Source organism: Ogataea angusta (assembly GCF_019207475.1).
Source record: "Ogataea angusta isolate 61-244 chromosome Unknown 61-244_NODE_1_length_1302399_cov_90.877568, whole genome shotgun sequence".
Taxonomy (NCBI): domain Eukaryota; kingdom Fungi; phylum Ascomycota; class Pichiomycetes; order Pichiales; family Pichiaceae; genus Ogataea; species Ogataea angusta.
The window spans coordinates 509,965-530,825 of NW_025065215.1; the positions used below are offsets into that span (position 1 = coordinate 509,965).

The 20,861-nt window shown below is 56.2% G+C and overlaps 11 protein-coding genes across 11 annotated transcripts; 3 read left to right on the top strand and 8 right to left on the bottom strand.

The window, feature by feature from the left end:
• Positions 1-76: 76 nt before the first annotated feature.
• Positions 77-880, bottom strand: KL928_000322 (uncharacterized protein; the record flags this gene model as incomplete). Its single annotated transcript, XM_043203783.1, has 2 exons — positions 77-784; positions 860-880. 2 exons carry the CDS (start codon positions 878-880, stop codon positions 77-79), a joined length of 729 nt encoding a protein of 242 aa, XP_043062217.1.
• Positions 881-1,183: 303 nt separating this feature from the next.
• Positions 1,184-1,834, bottom strand: KL928_000323 (uncharacterized protein; the record flags this gene model as incomplete). Its single annotated transcript, XM_043203794.1, has 1 exon — positions 1,184-1,834. One exon carries the CDS (start codon positions 1,832-1,834, stop codon positions 1,184-1,186), a length of 651 nt encoding a protein of 216 aa, XP_043062218.1.
• A 173-nt stretch (positions 1,835-2,007) lies between these two features.
• KL928_000324 (uncharacterized protein) lies at positions 2,008-3,696 on the bottom strand (the record flags this gene model as incomplete). Its single annotated transcript, XM_043203805.1, has 1 exon — positions 2,008-3,696. The coding sequence occupies one exon, from the start codon at positions 3,694-3,696 to the stop codon at positions 2,008-2,010; it is 1,689 nt and encodes a 562-aa protein (XP_043062219.1).
• Positions 3,697-3,773: 77 nt separating this feature from the next.
• On the bottom strand, positions 3,774-5,303 carry KL928_000325 (uncharacterized protein; the record flags this gene model as incomplete). Its single annotated transcript, XM_043203816.1, has 1 exon — positions 3,774-5,303. The coding sequence occupies one exon, from the start codon at positions 5,301-5,303 to the stop codon at positions 3,774-3,776; it is 1,530 nt and encodes a 509-aa protein (XP_043062220.1).
• Positions 5,304-5,428: 125 nt separating this feature from the next.
• Positions 5,429-5,990, top strand: KL928_000326 (uncharacterized protein; the record flags this gene model as incomplete). Its single annotated transcript, XM_043203827.1, has 2 exons — positions 5,429-5,844; positions 5,963-5,990. The coding sequence occupies 2 exons, from the start codon at positions 5,429-5,431 to the stop codon at positions 5,988-5,990; spliced, it is 444 nt and encodes a 147-aa protein (XP_043062221.1).
• Positions 5,991-6,033: 43 nt separating this feature from the next.
• Positions 6,034-7,425, bottom strand: KL928_000327 (uncharacterized protein; the record flags this gene model as incomplete). Its single annotated transcript, XM_043203838.1, has 1 exon — positions 6,034-7,425. The coding sequence occupies one exon, from the start codon at positions 7,423-7,425 to the stop codon at positions 6,034-6,036; it is 1,392 nt and encodes a 463-aa protein (XP_043062222.1).
• Positions 7,426-7,789: 364 nt separating this feature from the next.
• Positions 7,790-9,469, bottom strand: KL928_000328 (uncharacterized protein; the record flags this gene model as incomplete). The annotated part of the gene is made up of 2 exons (XM_043203849.1): positions 7,790-8,996; positions 9,195-9,469. The coding sequence occupies 2 exons, from the start codon at positions 9,467-9,469 to the stop codon at positions 7,790-7,792; spliced, it is 1,482 nt and encodes a 493-aa protein (XP_043062223.1).
• Positions 9,470-9,663: 194 nt separating this feature from the next.
• KL928_000329 (uncharacterized protein) lies at positions 9,664-15,093 on the top strand (the record flags this gene model as incomplete). Its single annotated transcript, XM_043203860.1, has 1 exon — positions 9,664-15,093. One exon carries the CDS (start codon positions 9,664-9,666, stop codon positions 15,091-15,093), a length of 5,430 nt encoding a protein of 1,809 aa, XP_043062224.1.
• A 250-nt stretch (positions 15,094-15,343) lies between these two features.
• KL928_000330 (uncharacterized protein) lies at positions 15,344-18,019 on the top strand (the record flags this gene model as incomplete). The annotated part of the gene is made up of 1 exon (XM_043203872.1): positions 15,344-18,019. One exon carries the CDS (start codon positions 15,344-15,346, stop codon positions 18,017-18,019), a length of 2,676 nt encoding a protein of 891 aa, XP_043062225.1.
• Positions 18,020-18,063: 44 nt separating this feature from the next.
• On the bottom strand, positions 18,064-19,212 carry KL928_000331 (uncharacterized protein; the record flags this gene model as incomplete). Its single annotated transcript, XM_043203883.1, has 1 exon — positions 18,064-19,212. The coding sequence occupies one exon, from the start codon at positions 19,210-19,212 to the stop codon at positions 18,064-18,066; it is 1,149 nt and encodes a 382-aa protein (XP_043062226.1).
• Positions 19,213-19,290: 78 nt separating this feature from the next.
• On the bottom strand, positions 19,291-20,805 carry KL928_000332 (uncharacterized protein; the record flags this gene model as incomplete). The annotated part of the gene is made up of 1 exon (XM_043203894.1): positions 19,291-20,805. One exon carries the CDS (start codon positions 20,803-20,805, stop codon positions 19,291-19,293), a length of 1,515 nt encoding a protein of 504 aa, XP_043062227.1.
• Between the last annotated feature and the right edge of the window lie 56 nt (positions 20,806-20,861).

Sequence of the window (20,861 nt, forward strand, 5' to 3'; positions counted from 1 at the left end):
CCCGGGAGCATTTGTGGACACACTAAATTCGTACCGGACCACGAGCGCTCCCTACAGCATTCTGTTTGTTCAATTTTTATCTGACCCGGCCGGCAGGTGGCTGGCGAGAATTTTGCCCCGGAAAACTGTCAACCTGCTTGGCTTCCGGTTCAGTCTCAATCCCGGCCCCTGGTCCATCAAAGAGGCCGTTCTGGTCACGCTGACCGCGGCCTCGGGCGCCACCGGCAACCAGGGAACTGCCGGCCTGTCGCTGTCGGAAATCTACTACGATCGAAAAGTGCATCCCGTCGTGGCACTCGTCTTCATGTACAGCATTGTCTGGACCGGCTACTCTTTTGGAGCCATTGCGAGGAACTTTGTGCTTTACGAGCCACAGTTTGTGTGGCCCAAGGCGTTGATGCAGACCTCGCTGTTCAAGGCCCAGGAACATGCTGGCAGCCGGTCGAGCTCGCAGATGCGCGTGTTCACGGTCGGTCTTGCTTCGCTGTTTGTATGGCAGTTTTTCCCCGAGCTCATCTTCCCGTTGACGTCGTCGGTCTCCATATTGTGCTTCATGGCTCCTCACAACGCGGTGCTCAATTTCTGGGGCTCCGGTCTCGGCGGCCTTGGGTTTCTGAACATCTCGCTCGACTGGAGCAACATCTCGTCCTCGGTGATGCTGAGCCCGTACTGGACGATCGTGATGCAGTTTCTCGGGTTCGCGACCCTGTGCTGGGCGTTTCTGCCGTTCTGCAAGTGGTACGACCACGGAAAATACTCCTTGGGGCTGATGGACAACAGACTTCTGCTCTCAAACGGGTCTCTGTATCCAACGACACAGCTGCTCACCCCAGAGCTCCAGCTCAACGAGACGGCGTACGAGCTGCTCGGGCCAGTCCATTTCGGCACCCAGAGACTCGCAAACATTTTCTTTGACTACGCAGCCTACACCAGTGCGATTGTTTGGATAGGCTGTTTTGGCTACCGGGATATAAAATCTGGCTACCAAAAGCTGCGCCAGAATTTCAAGGACCCGGTGGCCGGCCGCTACGCAGACAGAATTAGCAAATCGTACGCGCGCTACGACGAGGTGCCGAGCAGCTGGTTTCTGGCCCTGTTTCTGATCAGCTTTGTGCTGCTGTCGACCATTTTTCTGGCCACAGACCAGCTGTTCATCCCCTGGAGAACGTATGTCGTGGCGCTGCTAATCGGCTCCATCATTGTGACCCCGATGGCATATTTGTACGCGATCTCCAACTTCCAGGTCGAGATCGGCACGGTCAACGAGCTGGTGTACGGCCTGATGATGCAGACGCCGTTTTTCTCGGGCACGAGCGGCAAACACCCCTGTGGAGCAGCTTTCTACGGGGCCATCGCGGGAAACTGCTGGTACCGCGCCCAATACATCCTGCAGGACCAGAAGATCGGCATCTACAACGACATTCCACCCAAGCTCGTTTTCTTCTCGCAGATCTTTGGCGACCTCATCGGTGTGCCGTTCAACTACATGTCGCTGCGCTGGGTGGTGAAGTCCAAGTACGACTTTCTCAAAGGCCTGAAAAGCGACCCGATGCGGCAGTGGACCGGCCAGGTGCTGACCAACTACAACAGCAACGCGATCCAGTACGTTGTGCTTGGCCCCAAACGGGTGTTCGAGCACTATCCGTACCTGCCTCTTGGATTTCTCGTTGGTAGCATAGCACCCCTGGCGGTGTTCTGGATAGCGAAAACCACGCCGTGGCGGCTTGCAAAAAAATTCAACGTCACCATCCTGTTTGCAACCATGTCCAAGTTCTACGGCAACATCAGCACGGGCTACTTTACGCAGTTCCTCATCGGCACCTTCACCATGCATTACCTGTACAAATACCAGCACCAGTGGTTCCAGAGGTACAACTATGTTCTGGCAGCAGCGTTCGACACGGGCTTCAACCTTGCCAACCTCGTCATTGCGCTGCTTTTCGGGTCCAAGACGGCAGCACAGTTCCCGGAGTGGTGGGGCAACGACAGGACACATCTGGAAAAATGCTATGCGCTGTGAGGCCACTGGCCAGCGCCCTCGATGTACTCTCTGGCCTTGCGCTGGCGCTCTTCCTCGATTTTCTCGAGCTCCTCGGCCGACGGCGGCAACGCCTCGTTCTGCAGGTCGGCCTCTCTGGCCTCCGAGAACGACTTGAGTCTGTTGTGCAGCTCCTCGCGGCCGTCCATCAACACACCGCGGGGCAGTTTCCCGCCCGAGTACGTCTTGAGATGCTCGACTTTCTCGGCCTCCTCGCGCAGGATGTTGAACATGCGCGACATGCGCCCGATCGAGAGCAGCTTCTTGCGCAGCGAGGCGCGCGCCTCGAGCGGCGACACGCCGGTCGCCGGCCCCGTGACGGCGGCCAGAGTGGTCTCCGGAGACGTCTCGGGCACGTCCTGCAGCGACTTGACCACGTCGCGCGCCACAACGGTCTCCTCCTCGAGCTCGTCCTCGGTGCAGATGTTGAGGATCGAAACGAGGATGTCGAGCACTTTTTCCGACACAAACGGCAGCGACCACTCGAAAACGTCCATGAAGTCCGGCAGGTGGTACGGCGAGTCGGTGGCCACGAACTGCTTGATGTTGAACGTGGACCCGTCGTAGATCAGCGCCGCAGCCTTGTTTCTATAGGTGCCGCAGTAGTTCGGCGCAGAAAACAGGGTGATCACCGAGGGGAACCCGGTGGCCTCGTTCTTGCGGTACATCCTGTACCCGGCGTCCTGCGCTTGGTGTGCTCTGATGACACTCAATAGATTATTTTTCTCGAGAAAGTGGCAGACCGCGTGGTACGAGTAGTAGTACGAGCAGTGGCGCTCGTAGTTGTCTCTGAAGTATGAGTCGTAGTCGGTGGGCGAGAGGACCTCTGTGTCGTACTCGGGAGCCGGGTCCGACCACATGATGTCGCTGAAAAGTCCCCTGGACGGGAAGTCGTATCTGAATCTGTTGATTTTGCCGATGTCGCTGAGCTTCTCGAGCTCGGGCGAGAGCCCGCCGTGGCAGCAGAAAAACTGCTCGTTCAGCACCGCGCAGAAGGGCATCATCTTGAACGTGTTGAGCGCCTCCTTGTAGATGGCCAGCGAGTACTTGACGGCGCACTCGCGCTTGAACGTGAAGTGCTCCGTCATGCGCTTGGTCTCGTGGTTTCCGCGCAGAATCCAGAACGACTTGGGAAAGTTGATCTTCATGGCCAGCAGCAGAATCAGACATTCCATCGAGTAGTCCCCGCGGTCCACGTAGTCTCCGAGAAACAGGTACTGTGTCTTGGCCGGGTCGCCGCACATGTTGAGCATCTTGCACAGGTCGTAGTACTGGCCGTGGATGTCGCCCACCACGGTCGCCGGACAGGGCACCTTGAGCATGTTTGGTTCCTGCTCGAAGATCGCGGCCGACTCCTGGAGAATGTACGTGAGCTGCTGCTCCGACAGCCTGCCTTCCTGCCTGAAGTGGTGCATCAGAAACTTGTAGTCTGGCGTTTTTCCGTCCGGGAACACCTCTGCGTCCGCAGGGATGCGGAACGACGGCGGACTGATGGTCTTGACGATGCGGTCTGTGGTGACAAAGGTCTCGCCCTGCTCGTCCACGTAGGCGGTGGGGTCGCCGTGCGCGGGTGCCTCGTCGCGCTTCTTCACGTGGCGCAGCGCGTTTTCGATCTTGACCGAGTTTTCGTGCGCCTTGAGGTTCTGGAGCGGGCTCATGGCGACAGGTATTAAATACTATAAATATTTCGGGGCGGTCGATCGACCTCTATAAATTTTCACTGTGCAACGGTTGCTCATTTGCGGGGCATGGCCTCGTTGGGCAGATCGGCCAGCCGCGCGTGCTCGAACGACGTCAGCTTGCGGTCCAGCTCGTCCTGCCCGTTGAGCAGCACGCCCTTCGGCAGCGCCTCTCCGCCCGCCAGCGTGCGCAGCTGCTCCACCTTCTGGGCCTCTTCTCGCAGCATGTTGAACATCCTCGACACCCTGCCGATCGCCAGGATCTTCTTGCGCAGCGCCGCGTAGTCCATGGGTCTGGTCTCGGCCTCGGCCTCGGCCTCGTAGCTGCCACTGCCCAGCTCCTCGGCCGAGCAGATGTTGAGCAGCTGCAGCAGAATGTCCGACGTGCGCTCGGCGACGAACGGAATCGACCACGTGAACGCGTCCAGCCCGTTCGGCAGCCGGTACGGCTCTGGCTGCGACCCAAACTGCCGGATGTTCATCAACGACCGGTCGTAGCGGAGCACCGCGGCCTTGTTGCCGTACGTGCCGCAGTAGTTGGGCGCAGAGAACAGCGTGATCATGGATGGGAATTTCTGTGCTGCGGTCCGCTTGTACATGCGGTAGCCCGAGTCCTGGGCCTGGTGGGCGCGGATCACGCTCAGAAGCCCGTTGTCCTTGAGAAACGTCTCGACGGCGCGGAACGAGAACATGTACGAGCAGCCGCGCTCGTAGTTCTCGACGTAGTCCGGCTCGTCCGCGGCCGCGTCGTAGTCGTTCGACGGGTCGGCCCACATCAGGTCGCAGTACAGCCCCGACGACGGGAAGTTGGCCACAAACCGGTCGATTGTGTCGAGGTCGCGGAGCCAGCGCAGGTGCCGCGAGATCCCGCCGTGGACGCAGAAAAACTGGCCGTCCATCAGCGCGGCGAGCGGCAGCGCCTTGAACGACTCGAGCGACTTCTCGTACACGGCCAGACTGTGTTTTCTGAGACACTCGTCCCTGAACGTGAAGAACGACGTCATCTGCTCGGACTCGTGGTTGCCGCGGAGCATGAAGAAGGTGTCCGGGTGGTTTATTTTCATTGCGTACAGCAGCAGCAAGCACTCCAGCGAGTACGAGCCGCGGTCCACGTAGTCTCCGAGAAACAGATACGAGGTCTCGTCCGGATCGTCGCAGATCTCAAAGAGCTTGCACAGATCGTAGAATTGGCCGTGCACATCGCCGCAGACCGTCACCGGCGCGGAGACACACACCATGTTGGGCTCTTTGCGCAGCGCGGCGGCGGCCATTTCCAGGATCAGCAGCACCTGCTCCTCAGAAAGCCGTCCTTCCTGGCGGAAATGGCGGCGCAGGAACTTGTAGTCGGGCAGGCCGTTGTTGGCGAAAACACGGTCGTTGCCCGGCACCTCGCGGGTCGGAGGCTCCACGTCGACGACAATCCTGTCTCTGGTGCAGAACTTGTGGCCCAGATCATCCGTGTACACTGACGGATCGCCCGCAGGCTGAGTTTTCCTGTGCTTGACCTGGTTGATGACGTTTTCGAGCTGGGACGACGAGTCGAAGCGGTGGATGCTGATCTGCGGGCTGGTCTGAGGCGACACCATGTTCAAAGTTTAAAAAATGAAAAGTGTAGCCAAGCCCACACCACCATAAATAGATTTTTATCGCCTTGGGGTCACATGATTTTCCAGCAAAAAAAATAATTTTTTTTATTTAATTATTTTATTTGATGGAGCTAGTACTTGAAGACTCCGGATACCTGTGTGCAGCGGAGCCGCGCAAGACGCTGGAGCTTGCTGACGAGAAGGCACAGGCCAACTTTGAGCTCGGCGTCGCGATGCTCGTGCACGGCTGGCAGATCCTCACCACGGCTGTCGATAACAGCTGGGGAGGACCAGAGTCGGCAGAGAAAAGAGACTGGATCAGCGCCGTGGTGATCGACCTGTTCAAACAGAACAAGGAGGTGGACATTATCTTGATTCACGAAACTCTATTTAACGCCATGGAGGACGAGTTCGACGTTCTTGTCGAGGACCAGAGCACGGTCCAGATAGCCACCGCCGTGGTCCAGGTCTACCAGGAGTGTCTTGCTGGCAAGTACGACCGTGTGCAGACGATGTACCAGAAATACCTGCAGAAGCAGGAGTATCGCAAGACACACGGCATCGAGAAGGTTGAGGTCCAGGAAGACGACAGCGAAGACGACAGCGACGAGGACGAGGACGAAGACATGATGGACGCCGACGCGCCGCAGCTGCAGGAGCGCGCCAGCCAGCTGCGTGAGGAGCTGATAGACGAGGACGGCTTCACGGTCGTCACGAGAAAGGGCAGACGCTAATCGTCGGGAGCGACGTTCGACCGTGTTCTGATAATCGACAGACTGTTTCTTGGAGTCACTTTCAGCGGCACTGGAGGCGCGTTCGGCTGCTTGCCGAAACTGTTCAGATTGAACCCTTCGAAATCGCTCGCCACCGGAGGCGGCACAGGACTGTAATTCACCAGCGGCGGCGTGGACTGCGTGTTGTCCGTGGAGCCAAGGCCGCGCGAGAGCAGCGGCCGGCCAGGACTCTCTGTGCCGGACCGATGTGCCTGCTGAGTCTGCGAGCTCAGGGTCTGCAGCGACGCGGCGCTGGACTTGCGGCGATTGAGCGCTATCGACCCGAACCGCTTTATGAACGAGTCCGTCGCCATGTCCACCGAGTTCTTTGGGCCTGTGAGTGGTACATCCCGTGTAGCTCCCTTAATAGTGAATAATTTGACGTCTGTGCCGTCCCAGATTCCGATCGGCGAAAGAGAGTGGATTTCCATCGTGGACGACTTGCTGTTGAACGTGCTCCATGTTCCGAATCCCCAGTCGGCCCCGACCTTCTTGAACGCCGAGATAGAGTCCTCTAAAACAGACTTCGACTTGCACACCTCCAGCTGGTTGTAGATCAGACACCACAGAACAGAGGTGTACCATCCGAGCGACAGGTTGGACCACGTGAACCGGAGCGGCTCGAACTTCGTCTTGGCCGGGTTGTACTCGTTTGGAAGCTTCAGCGTGGCAACGAACTCTGCCATCTTGGCCCCGTTGATCTGGTTGATGATGGACGCGGCGTCTGCACCAGTGGTTGTCACGTTGGCTTCGAGGTGCCGGATGATGTCGAGCACGACGGTCGTCGACTTGAGTCCCGGCCACGTGAGCTCCAACGGGGCGTTCAGCGGCAGCTTGGCCTTGGCCCTGAACGACATGCCCACGGGCAGCTTGGGCCGGATCAGGCTGTCGTCTGTAGGGCCCCTATACAGCGGGTCGTCCTCGCTCGTTTCTGCGTTCAGCGTCGGCGATGGCGAGTTCGACCCGCTCGCCGGCTCCGTCTCGTCCTGGCAGTCGCTGGTTTCCGACACTTTGCGGATCGAAACAATCACGTTCTCGAAAATCGGTTTATTTTTCAGCAGCACATAGAACCAGATGGCGCAGTCGTTGGGGTTTCTGGTGATCACGTGGCACAGACTGCGCATCAGCAGCGCGAGCAGGTCGAGGTTGACGTCCTGCTGGCTCAGAAACTCGACAGACGAGAATTTGGCGACCAGCTGTGTCACGGCAGAGCAGGTCGAGTACGACATCTGGAGCGTCTGCGGCTGTGCTGTGGCCAGGTCCCGCGACGAGGGACGTCTATTAGTGGTGGGGACAGAGCTCGACGCAGCAGGCATCTGCGGGACCATGTTGTATATCCATTCTATCATGGTGGGGACGAGGATCAGCGGACAGTCTGTCTGGAGGATCGCGCACGTTTGGGTCACCAGAAAGTCTCTATAAGTGGTGGGCGAGCCAGACAGACGGAAGTGTTGCGGGAGCGTGGCGTAGTATTGTCTATCGAGCGGCGTGACCAGCTGCGTGGTGATGATGGTATCGTAGGAGAGGAAGAGCACCAGATAGGAGCACGTTCGCACGTAGTTTCTGTGTTTTTCAGACGACTTGTAGACGAAGATCTGGTACAGCAGCGCGACCAGCAGCCTGACGCCGTACTGCGTTGCCAGCCGTACGCGGAATTTTTTGTTGCACTGGTAAAACTCCCACACCAGCATCACGATCTCAGTCATCCAGTCTTCAAGGTTCGAGGAAGCGGCCAGAAACTTCCCTTTTATGAGGTACGAGAGGCCAGACCCGTTGGCCGCAGAGCCTGAATCGGCGTCCATCAGCCGGAAAAGCGGCCGCACCAGCCCGTCTTCCAGAAACTCCAGCTCCTGCTCCTTGTGCAGCCGGCCGCAGTAGTACCGCACCAGGTTCGTGGGCGTATCGACCAGAATGCCCTGTTTCTGCAGAAACTCCTGGTCCATCTTGGGCAGCGGGTACACAATCATCTGTGTGAACAGCTGCATCGCGCTCGTGACCATCAGGACACGCACCTCTTTCTGTGCTGCGATCTCCAGATCCAGCCCCGTGTTGTACTCGTTCGGGTCCTTGGTGGACCGGCACACCAGGTTCAGCAGCGACGAGATCAGCGTGAGCATCCGCAGTTTGGGCACCGCCGTCACCAGGACCGTCAGGTACCGGCTGCCGAGCGGTACCACGTTCGAGACCTGTCTGTAGAGACATTGCGAGCAGAGGGCCAGCAACAGACGCAGGATCTCGAGTCTGTTGGAGTCCAGGGCGATGTCTGGGTGCTTGAGCTTGCCTGCGAGGCCGATTCCGGGCTCCCAGATCGAAAACTCGACAGAGTTCGGCCTGCTCTGCTTGTCCACTGCCGGGACAGTGAAGCCGGTGGTAAATAGCAGATTGACCGCCTGCAGCACGAGCAGCGCGCCCAGCGGAAGCGAGCCGCTCTGCGACTCGTCCACGGTGGGCTTCAGGGAGAGATTGTCGATCATCTTGTCGTGGCTGACCAGCACGTCCACCATTCCGTTGGTGGTGTCTGCGCTGGACAGATCTGTCGAGCACAGCGAGTCGAAGCCGACGGTGGCGGTCGTGGACCCGTTGGAGCTGCCGGAGGCCTGTGTGTGCGGGTCGAGGGTGCTGTTGAGGGACCAGAAGAGCGTTTTTTCTGCGGATGCGAGCTCTGCCTTCTCGTACAGATACGGCAGCAGTCTGGTGAGGAGCCGTGCGCAGTTGAGCACCTCTGTTTTGTCGAACGTGCCGGACTCGGTCTGTCTCGCGAGCGTGACGAGCCGCGTGGCGGTGAGCCGGATCAACAGAAAGAAATTCCGCGGGTTGGTGTCTCTCAGAAGCACAATGTTGGCGGGCGAGAAGGCAGTAAAGACGTCGTTGACGCTGCGCGGCAGCGTCCAGAAGGAGGCCCAGATGGCGTCCGAAACGGCTATGTGGCTGAGAGGGTCTGCGAGACGGAACAGGCGCTCTGCCAGGGCCGGTTTTGCATCTTTGGGGTCCATGGCCGCAATTGGCGTGCAAATAATTGTGGTAGGAAAATTGTAGAAAATACAGAAAATGCATTAAATCGTTACTACCGGTAAATAGGATAAATCGGGTGCTGGTATGGCGCGGGCGTGGTCAGAACTCCTCGTTGAACACCAGCGGGCCGTACTTCTTCTCGTAGTCCTGCGTCTCGTCATACGTCCGCTTGGTGCCCCTGTCCAGCTCGCTCTCCCAGTCGGCAAGCGACGAGACGGTCGATCCACGGAAGTCCAGCGCAGGAGGCCCGTCTGCCAGGTGGTCCGGCAGTGGCACTCTGCGGATCTGGGGCGCGGAAAACTCGTTTCCCTTGCCAGCCGTGCTGGCTGCGGTGGCGTCGCCCTGCATGTACCCGTCGCTGACGCTCTTGCGGATGCGCATGCCCAGAGTTTGCAGCTGGAGCGTGAGCGGGTCGACCGGCCGAATATCTCTGTTGAAACTCACTCTTTTGCAAGACTCCATAATCAGATGAGGTTGCCAAATGGAGAAAAAATAGTTATTTGATCTCAGGCTCTGAGATAAATAAATGCACGACCCCGAAACTTTTCTTCACCAACGTCCGTCCTGTATTTGCCATGCCTGAATGGAGCCCGTTGCCGTGCTTCCACTACGGAAAAGTCGTCGGGTCGTTTCTGCCGCTCAAGCAGCTGGACAGGGCCGACCCCAATTACAAGGCCATAGCCCAGAACTTTGTCGACGTCTACCACGGAGATCAGGTGTACCTTTTCGAGCAGGAAGCAGGCGGCAAATGGGTCCGCGGATACGTCATTTCGCTGCCCATGCCGTCCGATTTCCTCACCGCGGGTGCCACGCTGGACAGGCTGCCTGAGAACCGTGTTTCCGTGGCCGTGCTGCCCAGATCTTGCGTGGAAGTCGTGAAAGAGATCCCGTATAACAAGACCTACGTGCTCAGCTCCGACTCGCTGCCTCCGTTGCCGCCAGACTCGCTGGCCCTCGCAGACTCGTTTTTGGACGAGATCGTGCTGTCGCTGCGCTCCATCGCCGTCTACATCTTCGCCGTTTACTCCATGAACCAGTACTCTCTGTTCCAAAAATTTAAAGACATATACACCGAGCTGGACAACATCCGACTGCAGTTTCTGCACGGCCTGCTCACAAGGGAGGAGAAGGTGCTTGCGCAGAAACAGGTCGCGGCGCTCGTGAACAGGATCTCCAAGCTGCTGGCCCCGGTGATTTCCAACGACGTCGGTGGCTACCTGGCTATTTCGTCCAGAGACGAAAAAACGGGTCGCCTTTTCAAAGCCAGCAAAAATCCAGAAAGCATGATCAACCTCGCCAAAGTCGCACAGAACCAGCTGTTCTCGGCGCTTGCGTCCAACTTCCCCGTCAACCACGCAGACGTCTCATTTGTGCCCGAGAAATGCCCCAAGCTGCAGCCTGCGCTACCGTCGCACATTCTCGTGGACTTCAAGTCTGTGTCTGGCTCGTCAAACATCGTCCCAAAGGGCTACGACGGGATCACCGCGTACATGTACTTGCGCAACACCAAGAAGACCATCACAGAGGCGTTCAGCATCACGATCCGGCCGCACGAGAGCTTCGAGCTGGAAAATATCTCTGCTGCTCTGTTTAAAAATATTCCAGCCAGCGAGGTGGAAAATACCAGAGTCTACCTGGTGGCCGTTTTGACCGAAAACATCAGGCTCACAGAGGGCACGCTGCCTGCGATCCGCAAGGGGATCGGCGCCGGTGTCGCCAACATCACGCGAATTTTCAGCGGCAAACAGGGCCATCTGACCGCGGGCCAGGCTCACCAGTTCACCATAAAGCTGTTCGGCTCGTACACCTCGCGAAACTCCCAGCAGCCCAGTATCAAGCCGGGCACGAGCCCGCTCACGGCCGTGGCGTCGCTGATGGAGAACAACGGCTGGGGAGAGCTCGTGGACCGAATTATCGCTGGCTCCAGCAAAGGCGTGGCCATCAACCCGCGAGCAGAGCAGCTCACTCTGTCCATCAAAGAGCTCAAGAACAACAAGCTGCTGGACTCTGTAAACGCGAGTACGTCTGCCATTGCGCCGATTCGGCCGGTATTGTACAGCCCGCTGGAGCCAGACTACGACAGATCGTATCTGACGGTCAACAAATGCACTCTGGTGGCAGGCTCCGACAAGGAGAAGAGCTTTGTCACCGTGGAGGTCAAGTCGCCGACACAGGGGCTGCGGTTCGGCAAGGGCACGAACGAGGACCCGCACAAGGTGTGGCAGTTCCTGACAGTGTCGCCGCATGAACACGTTGGCGAGACGGTCCAGATCTTCAATATTGAGGAGAACTCTATGATCGAGAATGAGTACCTGCTCTTCACCGTTTATTTGAACGGAAACCTCCTCGGCGAGGGACGGTACCATATGCGGTCCGGCCACCAGATCCGCGAGACCAAGAAGGGCGCCCAGGTGGAGATTTACGGCAGCGGTAGCAGCCAGGTCGCCGCGGTGGATTTTGACCTGCACTACGTGGGGAAAAAATACAACACCGACCCGGCGGTGGCCACCGTTCTGGACTGGAAGAAGTTCTACCACGCCAACCTCGAGGGCAACTACGGCACGCTGATCCAGGTGCTGGCGAAGGTGGGCAAGGTGGAGCTGGCGACGGCGGTGAAGTTTTTCCCCGACCTGCTGCGCACGTTTCTGGAGATCTTCAACGAGTCACGTGCCAAGAAGCTGCTGTCGCTGGAGATCGCCGCTTTCGAGAGCGTTGTGCGTCTGCTCGACGTGACGATCGCGCGCCAGGACCACTATAACTACGTTTTTGCAGAGTTTCTCGAAAAACACGGGAACCTGCCCACTGTCGGCGAGCAGCTGCTGCATTTGATGGCGTCGTACTTCTCGCAGGTCGACACCGACTGGAACTCGACGGGCCGCGCGCTGTGCCGCACGTCGCACCTCGTGCTGAAACTCGCGGCCTCGTGCTACGCCAACACGACCGCGTTCGCCGGCGTCGGCACGTTCTTCAGCAACTCGGCCGCCAAGCTGCTTGCCCTCAGACAGGATTCGATCTTGCCCGACCAGCTGCTGATCGCCGAGTCCCTGGAGCTGTGGCTCGACGTGCTGCGCGACTTCTACGACGACGCGCTTTTGCTCAAGATGGCGGCCAAATGGGTCGACGCGATCGGGCTGCAGGGTCTCGGGGCAGCAGACGAGGTGCCGGCCAAGAAAAAAAGCCACAAGCACCGCATGATCGTGAGCAAGCTGCTGTTTATTCGCCGGCTGCTGAGCTCGTGGCTCATTCGCACCTCCTCCGTCGACACCCGCGACACGCTGATGGCCAGCGCGCTCAAATGGGCGCTCGAGGTGGTGCTGAGCGAGCAGATCGACATCGACGCCATCCGGCTCGCTCTCGGGGTCGTGCTGGCGTTCGACACCGCGTGCTTCGGCGAGGACCGCGTGTTCCACGACGACAGCAAACAGGCGTACGTGACGATCGCGCGGCTGCTGCCGGTGCTGGGCGAGACGTTCCGCCGGTGTCTTGTGCACTGCCAGAAAAACGGCTACCTCCGGCCGCGCAGAACCTTCACACAGCTGTTCCCCGTGGCGTACCCGTTCCCGGAGCACACGATCGACTCGGCCGTGAACAACGAGTCGTTTTGCGAGGTGCTGATCGAGCTGGCCGTGCTGATCGCGATCCACGCCAAGATCGGCAGGGCCAACGGCGACGCCATGAGCCGGTACCTGGTGAAGAAAACCACGTCGCCCGCGTACGAGGCGCTCAACGGGCTGCTGGGCGCACCCGGCAGCGTGCTGGACTCGCCCACGAAGCCGTTCGACACGATCCGGTGGGTGGTTTCCACCATGTCGGCGAAATACTACCCGGCCGACAAGTGGCTCTCGCTGCGCGCGCTCATCACAGAGGGCATCCTGTCGCTGACCGAGTTTGTGTACCCGATGGCGATCCGGATCCTCCCGCCGCCCGGCGAGGTCGACCGGCTCAACGTGCGCGTCTGGCACAAGTATATTGTGGCGATTCTGCGGTGTGCTACCGCGCAGACGTCGTCGCTGGAGCATCTGCACGATATTCCGCGCAAGTGCTGCTACCAGCTGGAGGGCGACATCCGGCCGCGCGCTGCGGGCCTTGTACAGTCCGTGTGGAACAGTCTGGGCGTGCGGTGTGCCGAGAACACGGCGCAGCGGTTTGCGATCGAGAAATGCGGCGGGTTCCAGACGCTATTTATTGCTGACGAGAAATATACCGTTGTGGGCGACGTGCTGCTGCTGTGTTTCCAGCGCAACACCACGTGTGTGGACGTCGGCGTCCGGATCCTGTGGTCGATGGTGGTCGACGAGTGGCTCAACAAGCAGAGTCTCGAGGAATTGCAACGGCTGTGCATCGTCGCGATCTACGAAATTTTCCACACCGAAAAGAGCTACTCGCCGGGGCCGGAGGAAATAGTGGGCTTCATCAGCCACCTCGTCAACTCGATCAAGCTGGACTCCGAGGACGAGGCGTACGGGCCGATCATGGGCCTTATCGAGGAGCTGTCGGAGTATCTCGAGAACCTGAACCAGCTGCAGAAAATCCCCAAGGGCAGCGAGTTCGACGACGACAGAATGTACTACCGGCTGAAACTGTCGCAGTATCTCGCCAGCGTGGACCGGCCCGAGGTGTTCCAGTCGTTTGTGAACGACCTGTACCAGTCGAACCTCGAGCGCGGCCACTACGTGCAGGCTGCTCTGTCGCTCGGACTTTTGGCCGACACGTACTCCTGGGACCCGGAAACAGAGCTGGCGGCGTGCGAGCGGCCGCCGTTCCCGAAACAGACCGTGTTCCAGCGCAAGGAGCAGCTCTACAAGATGATTGCGGCCAACTTCGTCCGCGGCAAGCGCCTCGAACAGGCCGTCGACGTGTACCAGGAGCTGCTGCGCGCGTACATGGCGCACAACTTCGATCTGCGCGGGCTGAGCTTCTGCCACGGCGAGCTCGCAAAGATCTACAAGGCCCTGGAGACCGTCGACCGCGTCGAGTCCAGCTACTTCCGCATCGAGTTTGTCGGCACCGGATTCCCCGACGCGCTCCGCAACAAGCAGTACATCTACGAGGGACTCGCGTTTGAGCACATCACGTCGATGATCCAGCGGCTGTTGCGGCTGTATCCCGGAGCACATCTCATCAACAGCGAGGAGGAGCTGCAAAAACTCAAGCAAAGCGAGCCGAAAGGAAAATATGTCCATGTCAAGAGCGTGGCTCCGTACAAAGACATGAGCGCCGACAAGCTGTCGCTGCGCACGAAACAGTACGTGGACAACAAAGACCTGCGCCAGTTCCAGGCCACACGCAGAATCGCCGGCTCGACGGGTATCCAGGACCTGTGGACCGAGGAGGTGACGTACGAGACGTATGCTCCGTTCCCGACGCTGATGAACCGGTCGGAAATCAAAAAAACGACGGTGACGAAACTGTCGCCCGTGGAGAACGCGCTGAGGTCGCTGAGTGCCAGGAACGAAAGCCTGGAGGACCTGGAGTACACGCTGCTGCAGGCGATCAAAAGAACCGAGGACCACGCGCATCTGTCGCAGTCTGCCATTTTTGGCGAGCTGTCGCGGGTGCTGGCAGGGACGGTCGACTCGCCTGTGAACGGCGGGGCGGGCCAGTACAGGGTGTTCTTCGACAAGGCAGACAAGGACGGCGCCGAGCAGGCGGTGGAGGCCAAGTTCGAGCAGCTGGTGCATAATCTGTACCGGCTGCTCAGAGTCCACGCTCTTCTTGTGCCGGGCTCGCTGCTGGAGAGCCACAAGAGCCTGGTGGATCTGTATGGCGCCAATTTCGCCCCGGAGATCGAGAATCTGCACTTAGGCGTGGCCGAGCTGATGGACGTGGACAAGATCAGAGAGACGCCTCAGAGCGTGTCGCTTTACGAGTCTGCCAGCTCGCTCCACCTCACCACCACCAACACCAGCAGCAACGCGTCGGTGCACTCGAACTCCTCGGAACCCAGGTTCTCGCAGAGTCTAGCCTCGCCAGGAGTGCGTCTGTACACAAAAGCAATGGTGTAGGACTATTTGGATCTTCGGCATTCCCTGAAGAAGCACACATGCACGAAATCGTCATAGCTATTTTTTCGCCTTGTTCGAGAACAATATATTTTTTTTCTGGCTCTCGTTTCATTTTTGGATTTTTCGACACTCTACATAACTGGAATTAGGTAATAGGTCGTGACGGTGCTAATTGAACGTAGCATTGTGTCAAACAAGAGACTTGCCTATATATGTACAGGCTTCCCCTGTTGTGTGATCCTGGTCTCTAATGTCAAGATTTCGTGCCAACACTATGGAATCTGACAACCTGAGACGCTTGGACCACGCACTGGTCAAGTTCCACTCGTACAAGCGGAACAACACTTCCAAAACAAACATCCTACGTCTCTCGCTGCTTCCCTTCCTCAGAAACACCAGCACGCCTTGGTCCGCGCACAGGCTCGATGCGGTCGACAAGACCTCCAGGACCCAGTTCCTGGAGCTCGCCGTCGTGCTGCTGCGCTGGTGGAAGGCGCTTCTGGCAGCAGTCAAGGAGCTGCATCAGATGACGTCCATCGACAGAAACTGCTACTTGGAGGCGATTTCCCGAATCGTCGGGCGCCAAGAGTGGCTGGAGATCTCCAAGGACCCGAACTCTGAGATCTACAAACAGCACAACACACAGCTACTCGAGACGTTCGAGTTCTGCATAGCAAGGCTCGACGTCAAGAATATCAACCTGCCCATCAACGCTTTTGTCGGCAAAATCTTTGCGCATGCGTTCGTGAAGCTGCCCGACCTCTCCCGCGGCATCCTGTTCCTGCTCAACTCCAGGGTCAAAAATTTCAAGGAGTACTACGACCTGATAGTTCGAGAAAAATCACCTCACCAGTCTGTTCCGGGCCGTGATAAAAAATACTTTGAGGATGTCATCAGCGCCTCTCTGTCGCATTTCCCCCAACACCTACATCCGCTCATGAAGTCTGCCGAGCAGCCTCGGCAGACCAGGTACAAACTGGAAAACAAGCTTCTGAACTCGATGACACCGCCATCTGCCAAAATCACAGGAATCAGCGACCCGCGCGGGCTTTGGTGCACCAGGTGGTCGTCCCTCGAGAACATTGACCTGTTTTGTTCATTTTTCCGTCACTATCTTACGCTTATCTCATTTTATGTGCAACAAACTAAATCGCTTTCCGCTCAGGAGGTTTACGCCCTCCCAGGCTTTGCATATCTGATTACTCACATTTTCGAAATTGTCGATTTCCAGATCTTCCAGGCCGTGCAACACACAAGCAGCCAGTCTACAGAGTCGCAGGTCGACAAGTTACTGAAGCTGCTCCGCGACTTCCTGGCGAACGCACGCCACGAATTCGAGCCTAGTCTCAGAAACGGTGTTCTAAAGTGCTTCGACACTGTATTCAAACTGGTTTTCTACAAGACCACCATTTTCCAGACAGAGAGAATTGACCTCTGTTTCGACATATGGGTCAGATTCGTGAGAAGCATAGACGAGACAAACTCGTACGCCACCCAGGACCTAGACTGGAAATTCTGGATCGATACAATTTGCAAGATGCTCAACTCGGAGTTCATCAACAGCGAACTCAAGGCGCTCTCCGTGTTGTATCAGATCTGGGACTATCTTCCATCCAGCACGCCACCACAGGCAGAATGGGTTTCTAATCCCAACGACACACTGAAATACAACATGATATTATATCTCACAGGGGCGGACAACTGGTCCAAGTTCTTTGGTCACTACCTGCCCTTGGTGAGATGCTACTATATCACTTTGATGGTTTGGAAAGTTTTGGGTCTGGAGTCTCTACATCTGAGTGCCAAGGGCAGCTTCACCGATGTTATGACAGGAAAAAAAGTCCAAGCGATCATACAGACACGTTTGGACCAAAGTTACAGTGCTTCAGAGAAGATTCCAGTGGTTCCTACCGACCCGCTTTTGAATAAGAAACTGGCTATTGTGAGCGCGGGACCTAGAGACGACCCGTCCAAGAGAGACATTGTCAGGTCGCATCCTTACGAAATTCTGGATGATGCAATTTACACGTGTGCGAACCTGTCCGTGGGCAACTCGACCACCAGTCTTTCTTCCTCTGCCTCGTATGCTTCCACAACATCCATGACGAGCAAGAGATCAAAGCTAGCAAGCCACTGGGTCTCAAAATTTTTCAAGAAGAAGGACAGCGACGAAGACTCCAAACAGCCAGAATCCGCAAACATCCCTCCGCCAATGGCTGCGTCAGGGCACTCGGCCTTCTCCTCTCAAAGCTCGCTTCTGCCTCCATCAACTTCTTCGTTGACACTGTCGTCGAAATCCTCATCGCCAAGCATTCTTTCTTCTGCTACCACATACAGTTCGCCTCAGTCATCTTTGTCTTCGGTGGAGTTTATTGACACCAACAACGAGCCCAACAACAGACAAAGACTCCCCGTCGAGTTGTCGATGAGACCTCCAGAACTGGGCAAACCAATCTACAAGTTCCAGCTGGTGGTCAACGAGAACAAAATCCATGAGTCTCTCAAACAGTTGCAAGACTTTAATGTCACAAAGTTCAACAACGAAGAGTCGCAGTGTTATAACGCAAGACCCAAACTTCCGGCACTTGGGCTAGAGATCTGTGGTGGAAGTATCTGCAGTGATGACGATATAGACATGGATTCTCAAGACTCGAAAAGCTTGGATTTCCAGTTCAGGTCTACCATGCCTGTGGACATGGGCGAACTCGTTCTCACGCCGCTTCCTTCCAAGGCGACGTACACGAATGCAATTTATGAGTACAACAAGATTGCTCACGAGTTTGAGCAATTTGTCAAGCAAAGAATCAACTCTGCCTCTGGAACGAGTACTCCGACAGATGCTGCACTATATTTATTCAGCGACAGTCTGGCTGTCTCCATTCCGGTGCTGCTTTCGGAGGCCCCCGAAAAGCCCAACGCGTACTGATATACATGCATAATATACAACAAGTATTTTGTCCGTTTAAAGTTTTAGTGCTCGACACTTTTTAGTAGCGAGTCTAAGTTTGTCATCGCTTCGTCCTGTTTGATCGGTGGCATTTTCTTTTTGTAGTATGAGAACAAAAATGCACTCACAGCAACACAGACGACAGAGCTCACTGTCCAGCAGAGGAGAACTCCAATAATAAAAGAAAGCTTAGGATATTGGGCCAAGTACCACCGGAGACCACTATATTTCAACACCACCTGCAATCTTGCGTTTTCTAGATATGCCTGGTTCTGGTTGAACTCCAGCACGAACTTCATGTGTCTGGAACTTTCCAAGATGTTTTTGTAGTCTGATGTTGGCCACACGAGCGACTGGGCAGGCGGCTGTAGCGACAGCAGGTGAAGTTTATGAGTTGGTGAGTAATGCAATTTACTCGCGAGTTCAGGTGGAGCCACGTGTTTCTCTATCAGAGGAGGCAAAAACGAGTGGTTCTCTTTGCAATCGAGCGTGAAGTATTGTGTATTGACAAAGTAGATGCCCATGCCAGGAACCACCTCGCCTCCTCCTCCTTCTATTTGTGTATTTTTATGGCTATTCCAAAACTTCCACGAGCTCGAGGGAGGATCAACAACGGGTTTTTGCTCGTTGCAAAAAGAACGGGAACGCGGCCATTGCCAGTCGATGCTATGCGGTCTGTTGGAGTTCGAGGAAAATTGCAGCGATCTTTTGAGGTTGTCGGTTATTGGCCACAAATTGACAAATTGGGACTTCAGACTCACGTGTTCCAGGTTCAATTCCCACGGTTTGAGCTCCTCGTTCAGGATGGTGTCGTCGAGAATCGAAAATCTGGATCCAACAATGGTTTTCGAGGGACTTAGACAATTTGTCTCAAAAGACATATAAAACTCGTATTCCGACACCGGGTCGTTGAACAAATCGTCGTTTTTCACTGCGGCGAGATGCACAAAAAAATCCGCCGCGTTGAATATCTGGTACGGCCCGCGTTCACGCAGCTCGTAGTTCAGCTGGAACGTCTGTTCGTAAATGGGCGTTGGAATTAAGCGATTGTAAAAATACCAAAAGGAAACGATTGACCAGGGCAGCAGAACAAGGAAAATAGACGCCAGCAGCACAGCTGCATACAGCAAGGTTCTAGTGAATAGCAAGGGCCACGAGAGGCTTATTATCATGCGCGGATAAAGAGAGAATGCTACTAAAACTCATAAACGTTATTTTATTTTGTCGACGCGTCGATGCCCGTCGGCGATCTAGTATTTGAGCGGAACCTTGAGAGTGTATGCTGCGGTGAACGGCAGACAAACCACAAGCGCAACGTAATGGCAAATGTATGACAATGCCAGACAGTCGACCTGGATGTGGTCCTCGTAATCAGGAGGAGTGTAAAATGCAGTCAGGTAAATGTTGGATGTAGCAGGAGGCATGCAAAAAACGATGTTCGACACAAAGTGGAGAATGGGTTCGTTATAAAAAAGTCCGTCCTTGCTGACTTTGGAGTCAAGCGCGCATCCCACGACGGGAAGCAGCACAAGGCGCACAGCAGTGACTGCCACAGGAGTTCTCCACCGCGACAGTGGGATATCTCTGATTTCCAGTCTGCCAATGGTAGCACCCAAAACAAGCAGACCGAAAGGCACCTGTGCTGCTCCGATGTAGGACGAAATATCCATCATGAAGGAAAGTGGGGGCAGCCCATCGGGTGCGGGACTGATATGAGCCTGGTTGGTGGTAACAAAAAGGGCTTTCACCCATGGAATCATGCAGGTTATGAGACTAATGACGATAGTCAGCGAAATTGGCTTGCGAAAGCTCTCCAGAAGCAGGAACATAAAAGACTTCGCTAGCGGCCACACGCCCTTCAACTCAGAGGGCGCTGGTTTCGGAGCAACCTGCAGATCTGCCGGGTCGTTCACCTTCACAGATCCGGCCGCAAGCTCATCGAAACGCGAGTACTGTCGCACCATGTCGGCCATGTTTTCTGTTGGCATCTCTCTCAGAGAGACACCTGAACACGCGCTCTCTGTTCGCCCAAGGTCGAGGCTTCTTCTTGCCGTGGACCGTGAACTTCTGCGGCCGGTTCGTTTTTCTCTCAAAGAGTGCGGCTGATTTTCGTCTGTGTCGTTCTCATCGGCCGAGGAGCTGATGCTGGTCAGCGAGTTGGAACAGTCTGTGTGCCGACTCGACTCTGGAGATTCGGACGTCGATACCGTCTGTTCCTCGTCGCCCGGTTTTTTCTCGCCCGCGTTTTTAAACGCGTCTCTAAAATCCCACTCAATTAACTTGTAGAGGCCACAGTTGAATTGGCCTATCAGCTGAATCACCGTGTAAATGCAATTGAACGCCACGCCACGGTCAACATCAGAAACAACCCCGGATCCCTCCAAACTCTGCAGATAGGCGATTGGCAAGTCAGAGATATTGGGGAACATCCCCACGCTGATTAGACCTCCATACCATCGTTTGGGACTTCTGGTGACCAGACCCGCCAGAAAACACAACAAGCCACCGCCCAGCATGTTGAATATCCCCAGAAACGCTATCGTGCCGATCTGGGCAATGTCAGAGTTGTCGATGTTGGTGATGATTTTGTTGAATAGCAACGCAGGCATAGTCACCATGATGGCTATACTGCTGATATTCTTAGTGGTATCCACGGATAATATGTTTTTGCGTGCCAGCCAGAACCCCACCCCGATCAGAAAGTAGATCTTGAACATGGGCTTGCACGACAAATATATGACTTCTCCCAAGGAGACGCTAGTCATGAGTAATATAGATTCAGAACAAACGAGGATATTTCAAAAAAAAAAGTGTGAAAAAA